At 35.4% G+C, this 14,050-nt stretch overlaps 1 protein-coding gene across 1 annotated transcript in view; it reads right to left on the bottom strand.

Moving 5' to 3' along the window:
* Positions 1–4,620: 4,620 nt before the first annotated feature.
* The window catches only part of LOC115434297 (L-threonine ammonia-lyase), a 35,702-nt gene continuing 26,272 nt past the window's right edge, over positions 4,621–14,050 (bottom strand). Inside the window, exons 7-11 of the mRNA XM_030156162.1 lie at positions 13,940–14,015; positions 12,473–12,598; positions 8,579–8,746; positions 8,440–8,497; positions 4,621–5,132 (exon numbers count right to left, since the gene is read on the bottom strand). Coding sequence (XP_030012022.1) covers positions 5,034–5,132; positions 8,440–8,497; positions 8,579–8,746; positions 12,473–12,598; positions 13,940–14,015 — 527 coding nt within the window. The 3' untranslated portion in view covers positions 4,621–5,033. The remainder of the gene's footprint in view (positions 5,133–8,439; positions 8,498–8,578; positions 8,747–12,472; positions 12,599–13,939; positions 14,016–14,050) is intronic.

The raw sequence follows: 14,050 nt of genomic DNA, 5'->3' as shown, positions 1-14,050 counted from the left end.
ACCCAAATTTTAAAATCTTCCTAATGGAATTTGAAAAATATATTAAATCTTCTAGAATTTGTCTATAACAAAAAAAACAAACAAACAAAAAAAGCTCTAGTACCCTGGCTATTTATAATCAGTTCTTTAAAACAGACCAAACTCTCTGTTGCATTTATTTATTTATTTTTGTTAGATTTCTTTTTGTTATTTATTTATTTATACTATTATTTGTCTATTCTGCTTTGTGTCTTTAAATCTATGCATTATTTTCTTAAACTTATCTGTTCAAACGCTTTTTCTTTTTTGACATCTTGTTGTTTGTTCAAAATTTATGTCTTGAAAACTCAAATATTTTCAATAAAGTTGATAAAAAAAATTAAAAAAAAAAAAAAGCCCATGAACACATTGTGGAGGGTTGAGCATACAGTAGTTTCATCTCACTATGATGTTCTGTTCAAAGTTTTCCACATTACTCCACATCCTTATATATCTGTACACCCTAACCCTTACTGTAATCCCCTAACTCTAACCCTAACAGACGGAGGCAGATTTGGAAGCTTTTCATTTGGATCCCTCAGGATTTTGTTATTTTTAATTAAACTTAACTAATGGAACTGAAGGAGAGAACAAGGTTATGAAGTCAATAGAGAGAAATAGACATAATCACGATAAGTCTGTTTTAGTATTTTGTGTCTCATTCTATAAATTATACATATGCACAATAACGACGCTTCAATTCATGCACTTTAAAAACATACACTTTATACCATATTTATTATGACTGGGTTTGACTGTATTTGTGTTGAGATATGTATTGTTTTATTGTTTGTAACCTGCCAAGGGACTACAGATGTAATTTAGCAGCTATGCTAACTCTGGTGTATTTACATGAATATTATATATAAGTAAGTTATAAGTAACTGAACAAAAAAAAAAAAGATTTTAAAAAATTCATTAAAAATTTGAACTTTGACCTACTTTTCCCAAAATGTAACCACATCTTTTCTGGGTCACGGGCAATACAACCTCAATTTGGTATGAATTCAACCAATAGTTTTGCTGCTAGAGCGTTAACAAACAAACAAACCAAACCAAAAACAATACCCCTTGCCTCCCCTTCAGGGGGTGGGATACTAAAAAATAAACTGGAATGATAAAAATATAATAAACTACCTGTGAGATATGACAAATGCCAAATCAACATAATTATTATTATTACAGAGAAGCTGCAGTTAATTTGCATTTGTTAGTAAGGATAAATATTAAAGAAAGTATACGCTCCAAATGTAGAAAAATGAGATTGGAGTTGACATACTGTATAGTGCAAAAAACAATGCACACAAATATGAAAAGACCTCCATAAAGAGAAGTCCAAAACACCAGACGTACTGTTCCACATGCTGATCTAAACCAAACAGTATGTGTAATGTTTCATTCCAGATCTAGTCCATCATCCCCTCTTGTGTCCCGGTGCTTCTCCTGCTGTTGCCCATTTGTTGTAAAGCGGTTTTCGTGTTATATTTGTTCTCCCTCGTATCCGTAGCATGTTTCTTCTATTACCTCTGCCAAGGAGGTTGTGTTTCCACCTGGGTCTGTTTGTTTTCTGTCAGTAGGAATCAGCAAAAGACGACCTGTTACATTCTGGAGCAGAGCCATAGAAAGGATTTTCACTTGTTCCAACACTTCGAGATCAGCATTCATTTAATGTGAGGATGAATAATGTATGAATGAAAATCAGCCATATTTAGTCTATTTATATGTCTAGGTACTGTATATCATCTGATGCTGATCCAGATAAAACTCTAGATTCAGTGGGTTAACCGTAAAGACCCGAATATCCACCAGTGACCAAAAATATTTACTGACATAAAAAGGTAAATACCTGTTGATCCACTAATTTTATCAATACATGTAAATAATTGGTGTTAAATGCAGTTTGTCATCTTTTCATGGTCATCAAATATGACCCATTTGGATATTCAGAGGCTCTGTAGTGAACATGGAAACAACATTATCTTCTACAACATTGATTCACCAGTAAAACCCATGGAGTTAGATCAATGACAATGAATAGAGACACTTGGAAAATGTTCGGTTAATGATAGATTTTCCTGAAAAAGTTACGTTTTCTTAAGTTTTCTCTGTTTTTTGTATAATAACCCTCAAATGTAATCTTAGCATGGCGATTAAAGTACATGATCAGGAAATTAAATATCGGAAAATACCTGATTTTCATTGAAAAAATGCAAAATGGAGACACTATTATGATAAATGGAGATAAATCACTTAATAAAACTTAAATCTAGAGAAAAATTAATTTCAGAACTGTCACAAAAGTAGCTCTGGGTCTTTATGGCTTAAAAGTTATGGGTATTAATTAAGTTTTCAGGTTGTCTGTCCGATTCTCAAGAACACAATTTCTCAGTAATGGCTAAGCAAAATTCCCTCAAATTCTGCACAAATGTTCACTTGGACTGGAATTTTGGTGGCCAAAGGTTAAAGGTCAAGCTAGGTGCGAATTCCTCTAAATGAAGATTTCAATAAATATTTCACACAAATGTATAACAGGATGAAGACAAGTGAAGACATTTTGGGTCAGATTTACTATCAAGAACAAATTGGCAAGGTCACATTACAGAAAAAATGCAAAAAGGATTGACCACTTTTAGTTAATGATCTACTAATAATTCACTGGAATCTGTAAGAACTTCAATTTTATTGCAAATCTAATCAAATTTATTTGTATAGTATAGTGTCACATTATAACAGAAGTTATCTCATGACACTTTACATTTAGAGATGGTCTAAACCAGACTATTAAAGTCCTTAAAAGTCCTCACCAACACTCAGTATAAGAGCCTCTAAGTCAGTGGTTCCCAACTTTTTTTGGCTCATGACCCCATTTTAACATCACAAATTTCTGGCGACCCAGACATTCAAAACAGAGACTTTTTTTTTTTTTTTTTTTGCTAAAATTAATTTGTTTTTGATCATGTAATAGTTTGCTATACTATGTTGCAAATACAGATTAATTTTAGATGACATTTAGGCTATATAATGTATATTATTATGGACAGAGGCAGAAAAGCCAGGTGTAGAAAGTGAGAATTTTATTTTCCTTGGTCAGGATATGTACAGTCAGTCCAGCTTGGATTTACAAGGCTGACAATTAATACTGAGCAAACAAGAACTCAAACTATGAATTATGAAAGAGCTGTAGCATCTGAAACTGACCACAATGAACATTTGAAAGATAAACAGAACCACAGTGCGTCAGTTTCAGCTTCAGTTTGTCATGTCTTTTATGGATTGTGATTGTCTTTCCAAACTCACCATATATTTTTTATTAGTAAGTTTGTTTGTTTTTTTAAATTTTTTTTATCAATTACTAGATATTTCAGGTGACCCCATTTGAATTCCAGGTGACCCCATGTGGGGTCCCGACCACAGGGTTGACAAACACTGCTCTAAAGACATGGATGATAAGTAAGATTAATATACGATTAATTCCCCACAATAAAGAAATTAATCAGCCAGCATCGACCCTGACTGACTACAAGATTCACAATGTCATGAGTTTTAACACAAAAAATTATCAAACATATAATAAGAAGAAAATTTGGAAAAACAAGTAGAAAATCGTGTGCTTTTTTTTTTTTTTACCTTTAACCAAACTTCAAAAACGTTCAATATCTGCCCAATCAATTATATATTTTGTATTCAAAATTACTAGTAAATTTAATTTAACTGGGATTTTCCACGTCTCGGAAGTCTGCCTTTCATTAATCAGTAAATAAAAATTTACTTAACTTTGTTGGTTGAAATTCCTGCGTCATGTCACCGTCAAACGACTCGGTTCTCCATCATCGATTTACGATGGTTCAGATCGAAGTTTTTGTCTTTCGAGAAGGCCACCCACTGGGTCGTTGACAGTGTACAACGAACGAGGAATCCCACTTCTGACACCAAATATTTGTGGAGGCGCAAACGACAAAGAAGTTCGTGGAGAATGGATTGGTTGTCAATCAGGCCTTCCTTTATTGTGCACAAGTGAGAAACTGACTGAGAGTAAACATTCATATATTGGCCTGTGGTTAGAAAGAGAATGAAAACTGAAGAGCGATCAAAGGTGTCTTATAAACTAACAGAAGACTTATGGTCAGTATAAAAATCAGTATTAACAGCAGTTGTTCAGGATCTGATTGAATTACAGGCCTGTGGTGGAGGTGTGTGGACTCATGCTTCTGTCATGTATGTACTTTTTCCTCAGATGCTACAACAGAAAACCTCTGGTATTAAGTCGACTCGTTTTAAACATGTCTCAAGATTTAGTCATAACCACACATTTCCTTCAAAACAAACAGGATGGAGGGCCGTGACCCGAGGTGTTTGAGCCACACCATAGACTGACGCTCCAAATGAGGCTGAAGCAGGGGTCACCATGTCCTCTTCTTATGAACTTAAGAGCATTAACCTGTCTTAAACTGCCCAGTCTCCACTCGAGCTGTCTCCAGCCATTAATCAGGAAAAGACGGCACTGAAACCATTCACTTTCACATCCTGCCTCGCTCTTACTCTAAAAATAAACCACCAGAGAAACAATGACACAGAAGAAAATCACAGAAGCATCAGGACAGGTCTTAGAGTTTGTTCACTTTTATTTACTGTGATCGATGCTACCACCTCAGACAGTATAAATACAGAAATATATACAAAACAATACCCTTTGAAAAACTTCTTCTGCTGTTGTCAAGAGAGCTGTATTTAAGTAATGATTCACACTCTGTGATTAATGATAGACTATAAGAACTATATTCATCCTGACAATGCAGTTTCACCACTTCACTGTAATTACAGGGCGCCATGATTAGAGAAGAATAGCAGCATAAGTAGTCAAAGTAATGTGTATAATATTTGCTCTATGTAATCTCAAGGCTGTTCTGTATTAGATTTGCTCAACAGTCAAAACATAGTTCACTTCTGACAGTTACAGAATGTGTTTGCATCACCACCATTCGTTTCCTATTGTGAATATGTTTGCGTTGTTGGGATCACCGGTCCAGCCAGCACAGAGTAGGGTAGCGCTCGCTCAGCGTCTTACGCAGCTGAGCGCTTTGTGTCTTATCCCTGGTTTCCACCACACACTCCACCTGTCGATGCACACAAGGCAAGGCAAGGCAAGGCAAGTTTATTTGTATAGCACATTTCAGCAACAAGGCAATTCAAGGTGCTTCACACAGGACATTGAAATAAAAGAAACAAAAAGAAACACATTTAAAACATTATAAAAGAAACATATAAAAGGTGATTAAAAACAGCAAGTAAGAAAACAACACATAAAATAAATAAATAAATAAATACATACATACATAAATAAGAATAAAATAAAATAAAAATAAAAACACACACATATTAAAGTAAAAGTTGCAGTGCAGAGTTTCAAAGAGAGTATAAAATTTAAAAAGTCAAAAGCCTTTTAGTCAAAGGCAGCAGTGAACAGGTGAGTCTTTAACCTGGACTTAAAAGAACTCAGACTCTCAGCAGACCTGATATTTTCTGGTAGTTTGTTCCAGATATATGGAGCACAGAAACTGAACGCTGATTCACCATGTTTAGTTCTGACAAAATACACACAATGAATCAGGACTCAAGATGTTTGTCACATGCTCATGGTACGACCAGTGAAATTCAAGAACTGGCCACAAAGGCACAGCCAATAACAATAATAAGGACAACCAAATAATATACAAAAAACCTTTTTCTTAAGGAGTGAATTCATATAAATATAATAAAATATAAAATTAAAGCTACTACAAGTATTTTAAGTAGCTCACTATATAGTAACAGTGACCAAAAACATATCATTAGCCTCAAAGCATAATTGCCTTGGTCATATTTTTTTCAGGTCAGAACCAATGATGAAAAATAAATGAGTATTAGGAGAGTAAAGTTTTGCAGATATTACAGTTTTGAATGTGTATTGTGCAATATGTGCACTGTGCAAATGTGACACATACAGAGGTGGGAAGTAACGAAGTATAAGTACTTTGTTACTGTACTTAACCCTATAACGCCAAATGTATCATATTTGATACATGAGTTCACAGGTGTCAAACATGCGGCCCAGGGGCCAAATCTGGCTCGCCAAAGGGTCCAGTCCGGCCCTTGGGATGAATTTGTGAAATGCAAAAATTAATAATAATAATAATGGATTAGATTTATATAGCGCTTTTTCTATGAACGTATACTCAAAGCGCACACAGTGGATCCATTATTCATTCACTCTCACATTCTCCCTCTGGTGGTGGTAAACTACATCTGTATCCACAGCTGCCCTGGGGCAGACTGACAGAAGCGTGGCAGCCATTCTGCACCTACGGCCCCTCCGACCACCACCGAACATTCGCACACATTCATACACCAGTGTGAGTAGCAGCACTGGAGGCAAGGGGGGTGAAGTGTCTTGCCCAAGGACACAACAGCATATGGACAGAGCAGGATTCGAACCGCCAACCCTCCGGTTATTGGATGACCTGCTCTACCACCTGAGCCATGGCCGCCCATTACACTAAGATATTAACAATCATTTTAGTTCAGGTTCCACATAAAGACCAATTCAATCTCAAGTGGGTCGGATCAGTAAAATACTATCATAATAATCTATAAATACTCACAACTCCAAATTTCTCTCAGTAAATGTAAATATTTTCATGTATTTACACTAAAACAACGCATAATTTCCCAAAAAATGTGAATAACCTGAACAAATATGAACAACCTGAAATGTTTTATGAGAAGTAAGTACAATTTTAATATTCCGCCTGATATGAAATGTTTTGTGTATTTGTAGACCCACTGTGATCTGTAAGCTATAATGAACACGTGTAAATGATAAACTGAAGCATAATATTGTTAAAATTACACTTATTTTTTTAGTTTGTTCATGTTATTCACATTGTTTGAAAGGATAGTTTGTAGATGTAAACATTTTCATTGCTTATTTTTACTTATTCTAAAACAGAGAAAATTTTGGAGATGACATTATTTATATATTATTATGTTATTATTTTACTGGTTTGGCCCACTTCAGATCAAATTTAGCTGAATGTGGCCCTAGAACTAAAATGAGTTTGACACCCCCGCTCTACATGATCAGTGTGATTTTTTTTTTGTTGAAAATCCTGATGTATACAATTAGATACAAGCAATACACAGATAATCCACCAGGGGGAGAAATTCATTCACCAGAGGCCTTTCCAGTGACACTACAAGACTGTCATTAATGAGGAAGGAGGAAGAACTTTGCCAGTTTTGAAAAGGAATTACCAGTTTGTTAGACATGTTTGTGTTATATTATGCTTTTGTTTGTTCAAAAATAATAATATTTGAGCATTGACACCTGATGTATCAAATATGATACAAAATTGAAACTCATACATGGAAATTGATATTTGAAAAAAATTTAAAAAAATTTTGGGGTTGTTCAGAGGGACCAATAAAGGCTCCAGTTTCAAAGAACTGGAATTTTCTGTCGATGTAGATTGAAGTAGATTTTTTAAGTATTTGTATTTTACTTGAATATCTATTTTTCTGGAAACTTTTTACTTTTACTCCCTGCATTTTGCATAAATATCTGTACTTTATACTCCTTACATTCTCAGAATAGGCTTGTTACTTTTTCAAATTAAACAGATGTGACAGTAAATAAAATACATCGCTTCAGAGGGAAAAGCAGTGTGGAGGAGAGAAGGAGCACAGGCTGTAACCAGGGTCAGTACCAGAGTCCTGCACGGGTCCACTTTTTCCAGACTTTTCCACCTGTACCCACAAAGCTGAGTACTGGACCCGACCCGTGATTAAACGCGGTATCTACACAGTAACTCATTTTTAAGGGCTTTATTTGTGACTAAAACACACGCCATCAATAAATCTCTAACACGTGCTGCTCAATGACGTCTTTAACCAGATATAAACACAGGTGACGCTCACTTAATACAAAATAAAACAAACCGGCTGTGGATCAACCATGGTCAAATTAGATAATGATCATCATTAAATGTCCTGAAAATTTCATCCACAAATCGTCTTTTATTTTTTCTCTTCCTTACCTTCTACCTTCCTGCATTTCATTTAATGTGGAGTTGAATTAATGAAGAATTCAGACCCAAGCATAGCATTTACAGTTTATGTAGACCACAGGGAAATGTTTTAAAATACATAATTCTATTTAAAAGAGCAAAATATCACTCCTTTAATGTATGGAAGTTGTTGGTTTCTTGTGTCTTTATTTGTTGCAACTACGTTTTGGACAGATCATTCCTGCAAAAGATCTCATTGAGGATTTTCACCTGGTTAAATACAGGACTTATATACTTATATAAAAATAAAGAACAGGCGTATGAGTGGACAGAAGAGGAGGGAACAGGATGCAGTGCAGAGGAGAGATTATTCACCCACCTTTGCCTTGAAGAAGTCAGACTTGTCTCCATGTCTCCGATGGAAGACGTCCAACAACCTGAGGGAAAGGAAAGAAGTTATTTTTAAGTTCGTAAGCCGACAGAATGAAGCACCTGAACAAACCTCAGCGTCCGCCCACCTGACGTCCTCTCTGGACAGGACGTCCAGCAGCTTGGCCATGTCCCCGGGCCATTCCCCCAGCTGCACCGAGAACTTACTGACCCGGTCGTCCAGAACCAGGGCCCGGTCCACACACTGCCTCACCAGCTCCAGCTCCATGTTAGCACCGCTCACCACCACAGCGACCCTATAATACAAACAGAGAAGATGAATAGTCATCCATCCATCCATCCATCAATCTATACAGTCTTGCAGTTCTTTGCTTTTCCTTGAATAATTTTTTTGTTCAAATGAAAAAAGAACTTAGATTTTTGCTTGAACAATACAAATAAACTCAACTAGACTGCTCCCTGAGACAATATTTTTTCCAAATAAAATAGGAAATGTGCAATTATCTTACAACTGGGGAGGTCTGTTTTATCTGCAGCCAGTCTATCTATCTATCTATCTATCTATCTATCTATCTATCTATCTATCTATCTATCTATCTATCTAGCTAGCTAGCTAGCTATACTATATAGTCTTTTAATTTTCACACATTATGTTTATATAATCTTCCCGTTCTTTGCTTTTCCTTGAATAATTTGTTGTGAGAATGAAACATAACTTAGATTTTTGCTTGAATAATACAAATAAACTCAACAAAACTGCTCCCTGAGACAATATTTGTCCGAATAAAAACAAGAAATTTGCAATTTTCTTACAACTATCACAATAAAGTTACTTTTTTTTTTTAGAACATTAAAACAAATTTTGGGAATAAAAATGAACATTTTAACAATATCAGTGGCTGCAATGAGCCTGTTTCCATTGCATATCTCAGAACATTAAAGTGCAAACTGTACAAACTGTGCAAAAACAGAAACATTGCATGTTTCTTTTCCAATAATAATAATAATAATAATAATAATAATAATAATAATAATAATGGATTAAATTTATATATAGCACTTTTCTATGAATGCATACTCAATGTGCACACAGAGGATACAAACTACATTTGTATCCACAGTTGCCCTGGGACAGACTGACGGAAGCATGGCTGCCAATTCGCGCCTACGACCACTCCCAAACATTCATACACCAGTGTGAGTAGCAGCACTGGAGGCAAGGAGGGTAAAGTGTCTTGCCCAAGGACACAACAGCACATGGACAGAGCGGGATTCGAACCGCCAACCCTTCGGTTATTGTGTTCCTAGTATTGTGATTTGTATCGTATTGCTAGATTCTTGCCAATACACACTCCTATACATGACGTCAGAGCTCCGAACTGGGATTACATCGATCTAGTATGAGTTCATGGGTGGTAAGTCATGGGTCTGACTGCCATTCCAGTGTATTTTCACCGGTAGAAGGTTGGAAAAACACAAGTTACGGGTGGCCTGGAACACAGCATAAACACATACATACAGCCATCCTACAGCCATGGACCAGTTTTGGCAGTGACAAAAACTGACTGTTTGCATAAGTGTGATTTATCTGCCAAGATAAGTTTTGAAACTGATAAAAAGCTCATAATTGTTCTTCAGTGTACCTCATAAACACATGGGGAAAAAAATCTATAAAAACTACATTTGTGTCACTGCCAATACATTTGGCCGTGACTGCACTCTAATAATAAACTGAGAGAACATTACAGCTAGAAACTGTGGAGTCTGAGGAATATCAAATTATTATCTTTCTTTTAAACAGACACATGGGGCTGTTTATAAGGGTGCTTCTGTGAAACTGGGTTTATTTGGTATCTGACACTTTTCCAGCTTTTTAGACCCAGTAATAAAAGAGAAATGTAGATATATTTCTCCCCAGGATGTACCTAATAATGACCTCAGATAAATGCAAAAAAAATTAAACTCTTGCTCTAAGCCATCCCTAAGTTAATGAATTTTTAATCAAATATTGGGGCCAAAAATAGGACTAAAATTGGGACAGGAAAAGGTACCTAGGTGTCAGTGCATTTGATCTGGAAATCTGGAAAACATGGCTTGAAATGGTCTTATATACCGTTATAAATGCTAAATTTGTCAATCCTAGTGATTTTTCTGATCTAGACATCCAGGTTTTTCATGAATCTCAGTCTCATTCTTGGTTTCGTGTGTAACCCATTGTGTCCACTTATGTTACATCATGTGGAACCTACCCACCTGACCCAGGACCACTACAAACTGATTACACTTTATGTATTCATCATAAAGTACTCCATGTGCCCCCCCCCGCTCCCCCAGTCTCTCTATATCTCTATCACTCTCTCTTTTCTCCTCCTTTACTCTCTCTCTTTAACCCCAACTGGTCAAGGCAGACCGCCATCCTTCAGGAGTCTGGGTCTGCTCGAGGTTTCTGTCTGTTAAAGGGAAGTTTTTCCTTGCCACTGTCACCAACCAATCACAAGTGTTTGCTCCTGGAGGATTCTGTTGGGTCTCTGTAAACTTGATTTGATTCTGATTTGAATTGATAAAGCACTTTGTGACTCTGTCTGTGAAAAGTGCTCTATAAATAAAATTTACTTACTTACTTACTTACTTATTTAAACACAAATAAATTGTGAGTGATTTGTAACAGCGGCCATTTTTGTGAAACACTGCCTTGCATAATTAGTTCAATTCCCAAAATGTACCTGTGACAGAATAAAAAGTTTATGTACAAACTAGAACACTGAGGTCATCCAACACAGGGTTACTAGCGACTCCCAGAAATATTACAAAGAAAATGGGGGACGCAGCCTTTACTAACTATGCACCAAAGTTATGGAATACAATTCCAAAAGACATTAGAGAACCCAGTTCACTGAATATATTTAAAACCAAATTAAAAACATTTTTATTCTCATTAGCCTTTGAAAGGAGATAAAAATGGGGTCACAATTCAGGAACCAGGAATGTGCGCTGTTTTTATTTGTATTTTATTCTATTGTATTTCTGTTTTTATTTTTTATTTTATTGTATTTCAAATTTCATTTTATTTCTTGCACTTCAAAAATTCTATGTATAATCAAATATTTTAATGTGCACTGTTTTTATTTTTATTTTAATTTTATTGTATTTCTCTCAAATTTCATTTTATTTCTTGATGTATAATCAAATCTTAATGTATTTTAATATTGTATTTTTTCAATCAATGTGAAGCACTTTGGGCTACAATTTCTGTATGAAAGGTGCTATACAAATCAAGTTTATTATTATCATTATTATTATTATTATTATTATTATTATTATTATTAAAAAATAGTAGCGCATAATATTCGTGTCCTTTTTATCGTGTTACACACAGATTTTTGTATTTAAAAAAAAAACAAAAAAAAACAAAACATAAAAGCAAGAAAATGCTGACATTGAGATGGCAGCCAAGTGACGGCTATAGTAGGTTAAAGTGAAAAAATAATAGGTGAGATAAATGAAGTTGTGCTGAAAAAAAGAAAGATACCAAACATGGGTATAGTAAACATTTCTTTATATAGTATATAAAGGCAAAATCAGAAGAACTCAAAAACGGCCAAAATAGGCTCAGACCTCTGAGAGTTAAAGTAGACCCAAAGTGCTTCCAAACTTGCTTCATAACATTAGTCTGCATCTGGTTTGAATTTTTAGCCCCCATGTCCTTTTTTTAGGGACCAGTTTCATAGAAGCACCATGTGTAAGTTTCATTTGTGCAAACTGTAGTTGTGTTTTGATAGTTACGAGTTTTCTTATTTGAGTACTTGAAGTCATGTCTGCACTTTGTTATTTCTCCAAAACTCCAAACGACAAGTAAACATAACCTGTCACATTCCCAGAGAGTCCGCTGTCAAATCATGATGTGTTGAAGACTTTTTTTTCTTCCCACTTAGTCTGTGACCCATTTTTTGGTCACGATCCAGCAGTTGTTAAAAATGGATCAATAGCATTCGTTAAGGCACCACAGTGTTCGACAAACCCACCTTTTCCCCCTCAGCTCTGGTAACTGTCCGGCTAAAATAGCAGCCAATCCCATGGCGCCTTCAGTGTCCACGGTGGAGCGTTCGAACTCCTGGAACCTCAGCATCGCCACCAGAGAGTCCTCCTCGCTGTGAAGGAAAGAAAGGAAGCACGGTTTATGATGAATCGGATGAGGATTTAGCAGTAAGTCTCAAAAGAAGATCTGTGAAGAGGAAATTTTATATAATATTAAAAATATTTATGTACATTTTCAAGAACAGACATAGGATATATCACAAAACAGAAAAAGTGAGAAAATGAAACCCACCCCCTCCCTCCTCTATGGTGGTCCAGAGGTGCAAGAGCCCAAAAAATTATCCACTATAGGAAAAAAAAGAGAACAGCCCAAAAAATTATCCACTATAAGAAAAAAAGGGAATAGCCTGAAAAATTAACCACTACAAGAAAAAAAAGGGAATAGCCTGAAAAATTAACCACTATAAGAAAAAAAGAGAACAGCCCAAAAAATTATTCACTATAAGAAAAAAAAGAGAACGGAACAAAAAATTATCCACTCTAAGAAAAAAAGAGAACAGCCCAAAAAATTATCCACTATAAGAAAAAAACAGAGAAGAGCCCAAAAAATTATCCACTACAAAAAAAAGGGGAATAGCCTGAAAAATTATCCACTACAAGAAAAAAAGAGAACAGCCCAAAAAATTATCCACTAGAAGAAAGAAAAGAGAACAGCCCAAAAAATTATCCACTATAAGAAAAAAAAGAGAACAACACGAAAAATTTTCCACTATAAGAAAAAGAGGGAAGTGTCCAAAAAATTATCCACTATAAGAAAAAAAAGAGAACAGCTCCCAAAAATTATCTACTATAAGCAAAAAAGAGAGCAGTTCAAAAAATGATCTTCTATAAGAAAAAAAGAGACCAGCCAAAAAAATATCCACTAGCTCAAAAAATTCTCCACTAAAAGAAAAAAAAGAGAACAGCTCAAAAAATTATCCACTAGCCCAAAAATGGATCCATTAACCTTTCAGGTAAACAGCGCCCGCTTAACTGTAAAGGTGGATGATGTTTTTTTTTGTTTTTTTTTTCTAGTGGATAATTTTTTGGGCTGTTCTCTTTTATTTCCTTATAGTGGATAATCTTTTGGGCTGTTCTCTTTTTTTTCTTATAGTGGATAATCTTTTGGGCTGTTCTCTTTTTTTTTCTTATAGTGGATAATCTTTTAGGCTGTTCTCTTTTTTTTTCTTATAGTGGATAATCTTTTAGGCTGTTCTCTTTTTTTCTTCTAATGGATAATTTTTTGGGCTGTTCTCTTTTTTTCTTATAGTGGGTAAATTTTTGGGCTGCTGCACCTCTGGGCCACCGCACCCCCCCACCCCTACCCCTAAGTATATAAAATAAACAGGATGACAATGATAATAACCAAAGAACTATCAGCTCTGAAGTGGAAATTTTAGTGTAAAAGTCGGTACCTGACAGAGATGACTTTATCGACCAGTTTCTTTGCCAAGTGGAAGGTGTTAATGCCCAGTGAACGTTCCATGAGATCTGAGGTCAGACACAAGATCATACATGTAAATAAA

Source organism: Sphaeramia orbicularis, chromosome 15 (genome assembly GCF_902148855.1).
Source record: "Sphaeramia orbicularis chromosome 15, fSphaOr1.1, whole genome shotgun sequence".
In the NCBI taxonomy this organism is placed as follows: domain Eukaryota; kingdom Metazoa; phylum Chordata; class Actinopteri; order Kurtiformes; family Apogonidae; genus Sphaeramia; species Sphaeramia orbicularis.
The sequence above is the reverse complement of the archived record's forward strand: the minus strand, read 5'-3'. Positions and strand labels throughout refer to the sequence as shown.